Genomic DNA, 15,677 nt, shown 5'->3' on the forward strand with positions numbered 1-15,677 from the left:
GGTCCTTGCTCTATGGTCCCTCAGTAACAGAAGTTCTGCTCTATGGTCCCTCAGTAACAGAGGTCCTGCTCTATGGTCCCTCAGTAACAGACGTCCTGCTCTATGCTCCCTCAGTAACAGAAGTCCTGCTCTATGGTCCCTCAGTAACAGAGGTCCTGCTCTATGGTCCCTCAGTAACAGAGGTCTTGCTCTATGGTCCCTCAGTAACAGAAGTCCTGCTCTATGGTCCCTCAGTAACAGAGGTCCTGCTCTATGCTCCCTCAGTAACAGAAGTCCTGCTCTATGGTCCCTCAGTAACAGAGGTCCTGCTCTATGGTCCCTCAGTAACATAGGTCCTGCTCTATGGTCCCTCAGTAACAGAAGTCCTGCTCTATGGTCCCTCAGTAACAGAGGTCCTGCTCTATGCTCCCTCAGTAACAGAGGTCCTGATCTATGGTCCCTCAGTAACAGAAGTCCTGCTCTATGCTCCCTCAGTAACAGAGGTCCTGCTCTATGGTCCCTCAGTAACAGAAGTCCTGCTCTATGGTCCCTCAGTAACAGAAGTCCTGCTCTATGGTCCCTCAGTAACAGAGGTCCTGCTCTATGCTCCCTCAGTAACAGAAGTCCTGCTCTATGCTCCCTCAGTAACAGAGGTCCTGCTCTATGCTCCCTCAGTAACGGAAGTCCTGCTCTATGGTCCCTCAGTAACAGAGGTCCTGCTCTATGCTCCCTCAGTAACAGAAGTCCTGCTCTATGCTCCCTCAGTAACAGAAGTCCTGCTCTATGGTCCCTCAGTAACAGAGGTCCTGCTCTATGGTCCCTCAGTAACATAGGTCCTGCTCTATGGTCCCTCAGTAACAGAGGTCCTGCTCTATGCTCCCTCAGTAACAGAGGTCCTGCTCTATGCTCCCTCAGTAACGGAAGTCCTGCTCTATGGTCCCTCAGTAACGGAGGTCCTGCTCTATGCTCCCTCAGGAACAGAAGTCCTGCTCTATGGTCCCTCAGTAACAGAGGTCCTGCTCTATGGTCCCTCAGTAACTGAAGTCCTGCTCTATGGTCCCTCAGTAACATAGGTCCTGCTCTATGGTCCCTCAGTAACAGAAGTCCTCCTCTATGGTCCCTCAGTAATAGACATCCTGCTCTATGCTCCCTCAATAACAGAGGTCCTGCTCTATGGTCCCTCAGTAACAGAAGTCCTGCTCTATGGTCCCTCAGTAACAGAGGTCCTGCACTATGGTCCCTCAGTAACAGAAGTTCTGCTCTATGGTCCCTCAGTAACAGAGGTCCTGCTCTATGGTCCCTCAGTAATAGCTCTCCTGCTCTATGCTCCCTCAATAACAGAGGTCCTGCTCTATGGTCCCTCAGTAACAGACGTCCTGCTCTATGGTCCCTCAGTAACAGAGGTCCTGCTCTATGGTCCCTCAGTAACAGAAGTTCTGCTCTATGGTCCCTCAGTAACAGAGGTCCTGCTCTATGGTCCCTCAGTAACAGACGTCCTGCTCTATGCTCCCTCAGTAACAGAAGTCCTGCTCTATGCTGCCTCAGTAACAGAAGTCCTGCTCTATGGTCCCTCAGTAACAGAGGTCCTGCTCTATGGTCCCTTAGTAACAGAGGTCTTGCTCTATGGTCCCTCAGTAACAGAAGTCCTGCTCTATGGTCCCTCAGTAACAGAGGTCCTGCTCTATGGTCCCTCAGTAACAGAAGTCCTGCTCAATGGTCCCTCAGTAACAGAGGTCCTGCTCTATGGTCCCTCAGTAACATAGGTCCTGCTCTATGGTCCCTCAGTAACAGAAGTCCTGCTCTATGGTCCCTCAGTAACATAGGTCCTGCTCTATGGTCCCTCAGTAACAGAAGTCCTCCTCTATGGTCCCTCAGTAATAGACATCCTGCTCTATGCTCCCTCAATAACAGAGGTCCTGCTCTATGGTCCCTCAGTAACAGAAGTCCTGCTCTATGGTCCCTCAGTAACAGAGGTCCTGCTCTATGGTCCCTCAGTAACAGAAGTTCTGCTCTATGGTCCCTCAGTAACAGAGGTCCTGCTATATGGTCCCTCAGTAACAGACGTCCTGCTCTATGCTCCCTCAGTAACAGAAGTCCTGCTCTATGCTGCCTCAGTAACAGAGGTCCTGCTCTATGGTCCCTCAGTAACAGAGGTCCTGCTCTATGGTCCCTCAGTAACAGAGGTCTTGCTCTATGGTCCCTCAGTAACAGAGGTCCTGCTCTATGGTCCCTCAGTAACAGAAGTCCTGCTCTATGGTCCCTCAGTAACAGAAGTCCTGCTCTATGGTCCCTCAGTAACAGAGGTCCTGCTCTATGGTCCCTCAGTAACATAGGTCCTGCTCTATGGTCCCTCAGTAACTGAAGTCGTGCTCTATGGTCCCTCAGTAACATAGGTCCTGCTCTATGGTCCCTCAGTAACAGAAGTCCTCCTCTATGGTCCCTCAGTAACAGACATCCTGCTCTATGCTCCCTCAATAACAGAGGTCCTGCTCTATGGTCCCTCAGTAACAGAAGTCCTCCTCTATGGTCCCTCAGTAACAGAGGTCCTGCTCTATGGTCCCTCAGTAACAGAAGTTCTGCTCTATGGTCCCTCAGTAACAGAGGTCCTGCTCTATGGTCCCTCAGTAACAGACGTCCTGCTCTATGCTCCCTCAGTAACAGAAGTCCTGCTTTATGCTGCCTCAGTAACAGAAGTCCTGTTCTATGGTCCCTCAGTAACAGAGGTCCTGCTCTATGGTCCCTCAGTAACAGAAGTCCTGCTCTATGGTCCCTCAGTAACAGAGGTCCTGCTCTATGCTCCCTCAGTAACAGAAGTCCTGCTCTATGGTCCCTCAGTAACAGAAGTCCTGCTCTATGGTACCTCAGTAACAGAAGTCCTGCTCTATGGTCCCTCAGTAACAGAGGTCCTGCTCTATGTTCCCTCAGTAACATAGGTCCTGCTCTATGGTCCCTCAGTAACAGAAGTCCTGCTCTATGGTCCCTCAGTAACAGAGGTCCTGCTCTATGCTCCCTCAGTAACAGAAGTCCTGATCTATGGTCCCTCAGTAACAGAAGTCCTGCTCTATGCTCCCTCAGTAACAGAGGTCCTGCTCTATGGTCCCTCAGTAACAGAAGTCCTGCTCTATGTTCCCTCAGTAACAGAAGTCCTGCTCTATGGTCCCTCAGTAACAGAGGTCCTGCTCTATGCTCCCTCAGTAACAGAAGTCCTGCTCTATGCTCCCTCAGTAACAGAGGTCCTGCTCTATGCTCCCTCAGTAACGGAAGTCCTGCTCTATGGTCCCTCAGTAACAGAGGTCCTGCTCTATGCTCCCTCAGTAACAGAAGTCCTGCTCTATGGTCCCTCAGTAACAGAGGTCCTGCTCTATGGTCCCTCAGTAACAGAGGTCCTGCTCTATGCTCCCTCAGTAACAGAGGTCCTGCTCTATGCTCCCTCAGTAACGGAAGTCCTGCTCTATGGTCCCTCAGTAACAGAGGTCCTGCTCTATGCTCCCTCAGGAACAGAAGTCCTGCTCTATGGTCCCTCAGTAACAGAGGTCCTGCTCTATGGTCCCTCAGTAACTGAAGTCCTGCTCTATGGTCCCTCAGTAACATAGGTCCTGCTCTATAGTCCCTCAGTAACAGAAGTCCTCCTCTATGGTCCCTCAGTAATAGACATCCTGCTCTATGCTCCCTCAATAACAGAGGTCCTGCTCTATGGTCCCTCAGTAACAGAAGTCCTGCTCTATGGTCCCTCAGTAACAGAGGTCCTGCTCTATGGTCCCTCAGTAACAGAAGTTCTGCTCTATGGTCCCTCAGTAACAGAGGTCCTGCTCTATGGTCCCTCAGTAACAGAAGTTCTGCTCTATGGTCCCTCAGTAACAGAAGTCCTCCTCTATGGTCCCTCAGTAATAGAAGTCCTGCTCTATGCTCCCTCAATAACAGAGGTCCTGCTCTATGGTCCCTCAGTAACAGAAGTCCTGCTCTATGGTCCCTCAGTAACAGAGGTCCTGCTCTATGGTCCCTCAGTAACAGAAGTTCTGCTCTATGGTCCCTCAGTAACAGAGGTCCTGCTCTATGGTCCCTCAGTAACAGACGTCCTCCTCTATGGTCCCTCAGTAATAGACATCCTGCTCTATGCTCCCTCAATAACAGAGGTCCTGCTCTATGGTCCCTCAGTAACAGAAGTCCTGCTCTATGGTCCCTCAGTAACAGAGGTCCTGCTCTATGGTCCCTCAGTAACAGAAGTTCTGCTCTATGGTCCCTCAGTAACAGAGGTCCTGCTCTATGGTCCCTCAGTAACAGACGTCCTGCTCTATGCTCCCTCAGTAACAGAAGTCCTGCTCTATGCTGCCTCAGTAACAGAAGTCCTGCTCTATGGTCCCTCAGTAACAGAGGTCCTGCTCTATGGTCCCTTAGTAACAGAGGTCTTGCTCTATGGTCCCTCAGTAACAGACGTCCTCCTCTATTGTCCCTCAGTAATAGACATCCTGCTCTATGCTCCCTCAATAACAGAGGTCCTGCTCTATGGTCCCTCAGTAACAGAAGTCCTGCTCTATGGTCCCTCAGTAACAGAGGTCCTGCTCTATGGTCCCTCAGTAACAGAAGTTCTGCTCTATGGTCCCTCAGTAACAGAGGTCCTGCTCTATGGTCCCTCAGTAACAGACGTCCTGCTCTATGCTCCCTCAGTAACAGAAGTCCTGCTCTATGCTGCCTCAGTAACAGAAGTCCTGCTCTATGGTCCCTCAGTAACAGAAGTCCTGCTCTATGGTCCCTTAGTAACAGAGGTCTTGCTCTATGGTCCCTCAGTAACAGAAGTCCTGCTCTATGGTCCCTCAGTAACAGAAGTCCTGCTCTATGGTCCCTCAGTAACAGAGGTCCTGCTCTATGGTCCCTCAGTAACATAGGTCCTGCTCTATGGTCCCTCAGTAACAGAAGTCCTGCTCTATGGTCCCTCAGTAACATAGGTCCTGCTCTATGGTCCCTCAGTAACATAGGTCCTGCTCTATGGTCCCTCAGTAACAGAAGTCCTCCTCTATGGTCCCTCAGTAATAGACATCCTGCTCTATGCTCCCTCAATAACAGAGGTCCTGCTCTATGGTCCCTCAGTAACAGAAGTCCTGCTCTATGGTCCCTCAGTAACAGAGGTCCTGCTCTATGGTCCCTCAGTAACAGAAGTTCTGCTCTATGGTCCCTCAGTAACAGAGGTCCTGCTCTATGGTCCCTCAGTAACAGAGGTCCTGCTCTATGCTCCCTCAGTAACAGAAGTCCTGCTCTATGGTCCCTCAGTAACAGAGGTCCTGCTCTATGGTCCCTCAGTAACAGAGGTCCTGCTCTATGGTCCCTCAGTAACAGAGGTCTTGCTCTATGGTCCCTCAGCAACAGAGGTCCTGCTCTATGCTCCCTCAGTAACAGAAGTCCTGCTCTATGGTCCCTCAGTAACAGAAGTCCTGCTCTATGGTCCCTCAGTAACAGAAGTCCTGCTCTATGGTCCCTCAGTAACAGAGGTCCTGCTCTATGGTCCCTCAGTAATATAGGTCCTGCTCTATGGTCCCTCAGTAACAGAAGTCCTGCTCTATGGTCCCTCAGTAACAGAGGTCTTGCTCTATGGTCCCTCAGTAACAGATGTTCTGCTCTAAGTCCTCTCTCTCTCTCTCTCTCTCTCTCTCTCTCTCTCTCTCTCTCTCTCTCACACACTCACACACACACACACACACACACACACACACACACACACACACACACACACACGCACAATCCCTCTTTCTCTTACTCCCTTCCCTTCTCTCTCAGTGTCTCTCTCGCTGTCTCTGTCACTGCCAGTATTGCATGCATTGGAAAACCCAAACAACGATTTGAACAGAACAGTCTATGAACGCACATATCAGACTGCGATGGTTTACACAGATGTTTTTATTCATCAGAACGGCATACACATGAACACATGCTCAGACAAAGCGGGATTCTGTTACATTCAGAAACATGGGGTGAATCGTCACTGCAGCACTGATCTCTGATAATCTTCAGGTCTGTTGTGTCTGACCCAGTTCGAGGCTATCTGAGATAACGCAGGCGCACAGCTTGATCCGAGTCAGACATGTGCACTGTGGGCCCCTAGCACTAGACACCTCTGCTGAAGCTGTTTAACTAAAATGAGGCTCCAGCCACTGATTATTATGTGCAAACAAATAACACTCTCCTTACAAAGTGTTGAAAGAGATTTAAGAAATATAAGATCTTATTTGTACTATTAAAGGTAGTTAGTTCTAAGGTGATGCTGTAAGATCAGTTTGGAGAGAGTCAGTGTTTATAAATGGTCCTAACAACAAAATATCCAGACCAAATTAGCAGTAATATTGTGAAACATCACTACTGACATAAAAATTTAAGACTACCAGTATCAATTATATTAGTAATCAAGTACTGATTTTATATATATATATATATATATATATATTTTTTTTTTTTTTTTGACAATTAGCTTATAATAAGGCCAAGCGGTAAAAATGGATTTAAGTGAACAGGACCAAGATATGCAGCGCATACAAACAAGGGTATTAAAAATGTATGTGAGTGTTTCTGTCAGGTTCTTTTTATTACTGTAGGAAAGACCAGCAGGAGAAGTTTAAATAGGCAAGTTGCCAAATAGTCATTGAGAAGGTAAATTTGAGGCTTTCCTTTAGTTGAGTATTCAGGTTTAATTGAGTAGTAATGATAATTTTATTCAAAAAGTGTTTTCAAATTGGGAGCATGCACTTGAATCTGTATAAAATGAAGGGGGGCTCAGTGGTGTTGTGTCTACTGGGGAAGAGCTGGCTCTAGTGCGGGTAGGATAAATAGAGGTGGGAAACCTATTATAAAACTCAAGGCTTTGTTTTTCTTTGTTTAAGAGGTCGTTTTGTGTGTGTGTGTGTGTTTGTGTACGTGTGTGTAATTTTGTTTGGGTTTCTTTTTGCATTCATACAAATCTTTTTTTCCAAACCGACATTAAAAATCCTAAGCCCTAGTCGGACAGGATCAAGGGAGGTGAGGTGATGCTGGTTTATCGCGGGATGTAGGACCTCTGTAATGTTTATGACCAGTTCGCACAAGATGAGAAATATCGGTATAAATGAGGTGGCAGTGGCTACTCAATTTACCTACTGTCTTCACTCCAGAAAGGAGGAGAAAACATGTCAAAAGCCATTTTTTCAGTTTACCCTAACCATCTGTCTTTCTGCCTTAAATGATTGCATTGTGTCCTTAGCATTAGCTTGAAAATTCACAGTCAACTGTCAACATTACAGCGTAAAATCCAACGTAGTTCTTCTTCAAGTGCCTCTATATGTAAGAATGAATATGAATATGATAGCATTTTTCAATTCAATTCAATTCCAAGTCAATTCGCATGGGATTAATATAACCTGAGATCATTTTTTATGGCTTGTTATAAAGAAGGTAAGAGGCACCAGAATCTTTCCTGACCTGGGAGCATGCAGTCAGTAAAAATGACTAACATGGTGGGTTCAGACAGGACCAAAAACAAGTGAGAAATGTCCTCACATAAAACTAATCCCATTCACATAGGGCTCTCAGTTACCAAATTTCAGATGAAAAATCTCGCTTTTCTAATAATTTAGCCCAGGAGAGTAAATATGTTTCTTGTTTTCATTTTCACAGGAATGTGTGTGTGGTGGGAGGTCCAGATGCCACTGTGAAGGAGTCAAAGGTGACAAGGTGTGTATTGTATCTTATACTCATTCAAATAATGTAATGACAATACTGTGTTGCCCAAGAGTTGATGAGTTGCGTAAGCGCCTCATTGAATCGCGATGAAGTTTCAAACTGCCCCACCACAATCTGAGAAATTAGTTCCCACTGAGGTCTCTAAGGGCCTGCATTAGCATGAATGGCTTACATTAAGATTTCACTTGATGGGCTAAAAAGCCAGGATGCAGTGTGAGTGGACTATGTGATTCAAGTCACTCTAGCAGGTAAGAGACTAAGCAACAGATGGACAGATGAAGAATATGCTGAAGTTAGCGTCAAACAAGCAAACAGGCCAAAGTTGTCCCTTCTTATCCTTACATATAATGACACGTCATTATATACCTTTTAACAAGGAAAAGTAGTCGGATCTTAGATGTTAGTCAAAAGTTAGATGGAATCCGGCATAAGCTTATTCAGATGCAATCTGTCCACAAAACAAATGTTACTACAAGGCCTAAAGAGGCTCTGTAAGCTTTAACTAAGAAGACTACAACTTCCACAATGCAGTGTGGCAGCCGGCCAGGGGCCTGTTGATCTGTGAGTGTCCAGATGCTGCAAAAAGAGGAAAATTTTAAAGAAACCCACAGCAATGACTGTGGCCTGTATTTGGTTGCCTTAGGGACATCTAACTTTGCTGTGGTTACAGGCAATTCAAAACAAAAACATCCACATCAAACAAAACAGATAATCAACCTGTGAGTCAGCGTTGTCCACCAAGTTGCAAACTGAAGCAAACTGCTGCTCAATCAGTTGTTTTTGGAGTGGGAAAGATTGTGATAAATGCATCTCAAGTACTTTTTGAATAAATAACACATTCAAGTCTTAGGTGAGTGCTGCTGTTCTGATAACTGTTGCAGCATAAAGACTGAATTTCCTTGGTGTTTTTTTTTTTTTTGTTAGGTATTTTTGATTATACTCATCTATGTTATGGGAAAATGGTTTGCATGTTATAAGAGATAAGAGATGTTAGAGTAAGCTCTGCCTAGTAAGACTCGCTGTTTGCACCCTTTTCTTTGATGACGTTTTGTAGATCTGTGTTCTGACTCCAGCATGTTTAGTCAGACCCAGTCGCACCCAGAAAGCTATTATTGTCCACATACTGTCCTTCAGGAACTCTGTAGGGGGCAGCATGCATGGTGGCTAGTTTGTTTACAACCTGTGAGTATGTGAATGCTTGTGTGTGTGGGTGTGGGTGTGTGTCTGTCTGTCTGACTGTCTCTCTGTCTGCCTCCCAGATAGATCATTTAGCATTTGGAGTACAGGTCACCATTTTTTTGAAAATGTCTATCTTATTTCTTGAAACCCATTATTATTTGAATATTCTCATTGAAATATTATGGTAAACAAAATTACAATTACATGGAATTAAATGTCTGTTTGCATCACTGTCAACACAGTAATAATATATATTTTTGGATATTTGCTACTGGAATTCTGTGAAGCTGCTTTGTGCCAGTTGTAAAAAGCACTATACAAATACATTTGATTTGATTTGATCTGCTTCTTAAAGCTTATATTACTCTATAGCAGCAGAGTAATATAAGCATCTATCAACAGATTATGCTGACACATGATACATGACACATGCTGATGAAACAGAAAAGCATGTTCTAATGTTAAATTTCCTCAATTGGTGCAGACCATCAAAAAATGTGTTCCCACCAGGTGAGTCAGGGTCCACTTGTACATGGACCGAGACCTGTGATTTTTGCCAGACCACAGTTTGTTTTTTTGTGTGTGCACCGAGGAAGGGTGGAGTCTTCACACCCATCAAAATAAACCAAACTTAAGGAACACTTTGATAGATCCACACCAAACAGGGTAGGTGCGAAAGCGCCCGTTGGTGTGCATCGTAAACACACACTCGGTGCTTCAGATGTGACCTTCATGCACGACGAGTGGGATTTTGTTTAAAGATGTCTTTACTGACATTTAGTATTACCAATTTCCCATTAGATTTAACCTACATATCTCTAAGGAACCATCCACAGCACCAGGTACTCACAGCTCTCTTTAAAATTACACAGAAAAAAAAAAAATGTCAACACATTTGTGCTAGTACAAGCATGCTCGTGTCAGCAGTTACATGGGGACTGATAAATGGGAAGTTTAGCTGGCTGTTAAAAAGAGTTTTTGGCTCTAACTTGCCAGTTACATTTATGTTGTAACTGTTTTTCTTTACACCACGTGTATCAGGCTCCAGTCCAAACTCCAGCACACTGCCTCATTAATCACACCTGATTTAGCTCATCAGCTACTTCGCAAGGCATTCATGAAGTGAGTATAGAGCATCAGACGAGGGTAAACATTACCCTCTGCATCACTTTGGCTTGGAAGGTCCCCAGTTTGACATGCTTGCTTTACAGGTATCACAATATTTTCCAAACATGATTTGGGCACTAGTCAGAATATTAATTGTTTATCAAATTATTCTGTTACAATTAACCACAATGATTAAATCAAATTAAATTAACAATGTTTTAATTGCTTAATTTGTTTTTCAAATATCGCTTTATTTGTTGCAAATGTCTAAGCTGTTGCGGTGTGACTTTTTCTGAATATCAGTCAGCCTAGAGACAGTAGGTAGATTTTTTTTTTGGTTTTTTGTTTGTTTTGTACAGTGGGGTTTTTGGGCAGTGGGGGGCAATTTCTGTTCTAGTAGCCAAAGTTATGTAGGGAACGCTGGGCATGCATAACAAAAAGCTGCTTTGACATTGTGAGATCCAAAGGATGTGTTGGTTTTAATGTCATATGAAACAGCTGCCCTCTGGTGTCTGTGTGAACAACAGGCTGCAAAGTGAAGAAAAAGGTTTGAGCGTGTGACGCTTACCAAAATATTAATAGTAGTAGCCTGCTGCCCTCTACTGGTGGATGCAAAGGATACAGGCTACACGTTGCTAATAAAATTTAATGTGCCATGGAATAGATTTAAACATAAACTGATATAGCTATTGGCTTGAGCCCCAGTAGACTGTGTAAAAATATGGTACCAGGTGGCCTTCTGTCATGTGGTGAAGTTCAGAGTTAACTGTGGGCCACCCAGGCGTCCGTTATCTGATGGAGTGTGTTATACACTACTGACGTTTGAAGATACACTACACTTAGCAACAATGGTCACACACCTGTAGCTCTGCATGTGCCTCTGTGTACACTCTTGTGGCCTGTATATATGTTTAGCATACTACCTAAATGAACATTCATATCCACAAAGGATGTTTCCCCATAAAAAATGTGTTTATAGGAAACGTAATGCACTTCAGTCCTCAGGCATGCTTTCTTTGGTCTGCTGTCTTCTTGCATTGTATAAAAGGGCAGCTGAGGTTTTAAGTACATGGAGTGATGGAAAACATTACAATCTCTTTCTCTTTTTTCTGTTAGGGCGAGCCAGGTATCCCAGGTCAATCGGGACTGCCAGGTGAAATGGGAATTACAGGAAATGATGGCGAGCCTGGACAGAGGGGCGTCAAGGTCTGTAAAATTAAAAATAGATGTAGAAATAATTCTCATCAGAAATCTGTTTTTCATTTGAGCCACTCTAGAAAGCATAACATGTAGAACAGGATTTTAGTCGGTTCTTAATACACATCATGGAGTACCAACGAGGACCGTCTGGGGAGCCTTAAGTTCCAGGTTGAGAACCACTGTACAGGTGTCGCTATTTTACTGTCGTTAACAGTAAAACAAGTAGTTTGGACACCAGACTAAGGCAGTACTAACACGCCTTTACCACGACATCAGAGATCACAGCTCGCAAACACATTTTGATTCTTTCTGAATCTGTTTTATGAATTTTCACCCTCTGTCTTGCTGACAACTAATAGTTATCCGATATTCTTGAGCCTTCTTGCGTCCGTAGCGTGTTTAAGGTCTACCCACAGATTTTCAAGTCAGGTGACTGAGGAAGTTGCATTTCTTGAAGTACAGTATGGTGGAGTTTGACGTAACATTGGGTCATTGTGCTGTTGTAGTAGCCAGCCTCTTTTCAGCTTAGACTCTTGACTGCCTGTCACATTTGCTGAAATTTAGTGGAATCCATTCCTGCTTCTGCTCATACAGTGCATGCTTCATCACTGCTTGCCACCAAAACATAGCAGTCCTACTCACATGCTTAACAGATAATTCAAAATAAGATTTACCATTTTAATATGGCATCTAGTATTAGTAATATGCTAGTATTGACATGTGAATTCCATGTACACAGGTATTTTTGACACTTTTCAACTGGCATTATTGAAATGAAACCAGAACTGCATAACAATGCGTTATGTAATTATAAAATAATGGTGTCAAAATGATCATTGAAATGTAATTTACCTTATACTTATTTACACTCTGTAATAGCAAAGAGATGTGATGGCCTGATGAGAAAGTGTTTAATCAAATGTGTGGCCAAATACTCTAGTTTATCACTCCGGTTGATAAAATGAGGCTGAACTATTCACATCCAGTTCACTAGCTTCTTTTCTAATATTTGCTTCATATAAAACGGTGTGGCAGTTACATCCTGGTGCCTAAATGTGGCCAAATTATATGGCAACAGTGTTCAGGTGTAATGGAAAAATTGAATAAGTAGCAGATTTCAGCTTGTTTCATAAAACTGAGAAGGGTGGCTGAAAGACTTTATAACCAGAGGAGCAGGGAGACCCATTATACAGATTCCAGTTGGTGATATGTAGGGATATCTTGTACAAAGTCAGCATCGGATGTTCATATATTACTCTTTACGCTTTATGAATTGTGGAAGGCCACAAACCTAAGGCAGCTAAAGGCCATTGGTGATCATAGCTAATATTACATTCACAAACAAGGCCCCAGTTTGCAGTTTTTACCAGCTGGCTAACATGAACCAGCTTACCACGTCACCCCATTTTTGTAATATTAATGTTTAAAAAAGGAAAACGGAACATTGGAGCGTGAATTTGGCTGAAAAGTCACACTGTTTTAACATGGTTGCTGCTCAGCCAGTTAAACTAATTTAGTAAAATAAATTCTACCGTTAATTAAAGTAATTTCTACCCATTTATGAAATCAGAAAAATCTGGCCTACAATACTTCTAGGGTCTGGTATAAAGACAGTTAATAATCATCCCAGGTGGATATATTGCTCTGTTTCATCCCACATTTTAACATTAAATTGGCTGCCATGTTTTCAGATACAGCCTTTTCATGCTGTTGGCCTCACCCTGACGGGATGACTGACAGGTCGGAATATCTATGAAAATAAAATTGCAATTAGGCCAAATGCATTTTCAAAGGCAGAATGAGTTTAGTATTTGAGAGTATGTAATTGCAAAAATGAAAAGTGCTGTTTCTTTTCTTACATTTGATTTTTGCCGTCTTTTTAACTTGGTGTTATGTTTGTAATACAGTTTCAAATGTATTAGAGAAATGCATATAAGGTACATACCATTTTAATTATATTTTTGATACTGTTGTTGTATCTTCAAATATGCAGTTCTGGAAACACCATTTAATTTAAGTAAATACATATTACGTATTTTATTTTGCTATCGTCGCAGGTAATGTTTTTTTTTGGATGACTCCTCCATGGAGTTCATGTTTTTGCAAGCAGCACTGCAAATTAGAATATGGCACCACCACTACTGTGTCAGCTAAGCCTTCGTACATGTCCTTGCCTTTCAGGCCAGCATATAAGTAGTTCTATTTGAGAGACTTTCAGTTCTTGCCTTGACTTCCACAGATCTCCTTAAATGCCACTGTTGAATGACATTTCAGACCGTGGATAATGCACGCTGGAAGTGCTATGATAACTTGCTATAGCCTTCTCCTGCTTTGTGTGCTTCAGCTAGATCCATTTTTTGTTCCTTAGCCAGCTGCTTAGAGGAGCCTATGATTTGCTCAGGATTAGTACAAGGTTGGACGAGCCAGAGGGTTTATTACGCTCGGGAATCGTGGTCAGCTGACAATTACCAATGACAATTCTTCACCTGTGATGGAATAAAATGAAAATTTCTAACATAATAATCATAACATAATGATGAAAGAGAACGTCATTAATAAAAGATACAGTGAGGAAAATAAGGATCTGAACACCCTGCGACTTTGCAAGTTCTCCCACTTGGAAATCATGGAGGGGTCTGAAATTTTCATCTTAGGTGCACGTCCACTGTGAGAGACATAATCTAAAAAAAAATCCGGAAATCACGATGTATGATTTTTTAATAATTTATTTGTGTGTTACTGCTACATAAGACAGCTAAGCCCCTGAGGCTTTGTCTGTTGGAAAAGACCAGAACTTTTCTAAGCAGCAGAGGCCTTCAAGTGAACCCTTTGAACCTTAAGCCCCGGTGTTTTTAATGGATCGAATTTAATTGGGTCCAAAAAGTGAACTTAATGATGGGCAGAACAGGTTATGACACGTCGAAAGAGAGAGAACGGATGACCTCATCTCTGAAAAGTGTATAAAAGCATGGAACTTGGGTCTAGAGGTCAAGAGCCTAATGCCTAGGCTGAATGCACTTTCCCTGTAATAAAATTAAAGCCTTGTTTTTTTTCTTCAAACTGAACCCATTAGCAGAAGATGTTTCTTTAAAATGGTTTGTTGTAGAGGTTGTGTTTAGTTCTTTTTACTCCAAAACATCAACAAAATATCATTTAGCCATGGGTGCCCAAAGTTTTGCATACAACTGTGTATGTGATCTGTCAAGAAAAATGTATATGGTTTAAACTGGTATTTAACGAACATGGGATTATTAATATTTAAAATGGAAATGTCTAGAATAGAAAAAATGCAAAATCATTTGAAATAAAATTGGAAAATATTAACAAAAGCAATAAAAAGGAAGTAAATTAGAAATAAGAAAAAGTAGATTTAAGTGTTAGCATAATGATTTAATATAGTCAGTATCATATGATGATTATATGGCTGCATTGTATACCATTTCAATTGGAAAATGATTTGTCTTTTATTTAACAGGGTTCTGTGGGAGGGCCAGGGAGACCAGGACCAAAAGGCTCACGGGTATTTACCATACACTTGTTTTTGTGTGTATGTGTGCGTATGAGTGTGTATTTGTTGCCTGTGTGTAATATGGGAGTATTGTGTAAACTTGTGTATTGTTCTCCTGAAATACTTTTTTTTTTCTCATTATTAGGGACTTGATGGAAAGTCTGGACAATTTGGCACTCCAGGAATTCCTGTATGTATATGACAACTGGAATGTTAATATGACTGACCTATAGAAAAATAATGCAGTTGGAGTTCCATTACTCTTGAAAGGCAATGACCTGACCTATGTGTAGCATTTAGGGTTGGCCCAAATAACATTTTACAGGCTCCATGGTGTGTCCAAGCTCTTGAACTCTCAAACTTTCAAAACTATTTTGCCTTACTGCATAGTGTATATTGTGTATGCAAAAGGATTTACAACAACAATGGAGGGCAAAAAATGTCCAAATTACATCTTGCCTGGTGTTTTTCTCAGTCACTCTCTCTTTTCTGTTCCTCGCTTCCTCCAGCAATGGCATCTGGGTATCGAGCTTCTTCTTACAGCGAGCTGAAGATCCATAGTCGTGTATTTGTGACGTATGTGGTGCAGCAAATCGTTATGCAGTTCTCGTGAGAGGTCTCATGCCCACTCCTCCAAAGTTACATAGCGCTATAGCTAGTATTCTAGGCCTGGAGTGGCAATGACAGAGGTGCCATTTATATGTAGCATTTACATGTAGTATTTTGTCAAAATATCAAAAATTATTTAACAGTAATCTCATATTTCCTAAGGGATGCACTCAGAGAAGTATTTTCTGAGTGACACTGCTGTCGCTCACAAGATACTTTCCTAAGATTGTTTGAAAAATCATTCCAGAAAACTAAGATGCAATAGATACAATCCCAAAAGAGATGATTAATGGTTTTATCATATTGGTCACAGAAAGAACAAAATGACATAACTGCAGGGTTAAATTTAGCTAGTCTATAATTATATATATATATATATATATATATATATATA

General features: G+C 42.7%; 1 protein-coding gene across 1 annotated transcript in view; it reads left to right on the forward strand.

Annotated features, from left to right (window-relative positions):
- The window catches only part of col4a3 (collagen, type IV, alpha 3), a 106,042-nt gene that overhangs the window by 27,788 nt on the left and 62,577 nt on the right, over positions 1–15,677 (forward strand). The window contains exons 2-5 of the mRNA XM_037546897.1: positions 7,615–7,671; positions 11,083–11,172; positions 14,642–14,686; positions 14,820–14,864. Of these exons, the coding sequence (XP_037402794.1) occupies positions 7,615–7,671; positions 11,083–11,172; positions 14,642–14,686; positions 14,820–14,864 (237 nt within the window). The remainder of the gene's footprint in view (positions 1–7,614; positions 7,672–11,082; positions 11,173–14,641; positions 14,687–14,819; positions 14,865–15,677) is intronic.

The sequence above is a fragment of the Pygocentrus nattereri genome, chromosome 17, assembly GCF_015220715.1.
Source record: "Pygocentrus nattereri isolate fPygNat1 chromosome 17, fPygNat1.pri, whole genome shotgun sequence".
Classification (NCBI taxonomy): Eukaryota; Metazoa; Chordata; class Actinopteri; order Characiformes; family Serrasalmidae; genus Pygocentrus; species Pygocentrus nattereri.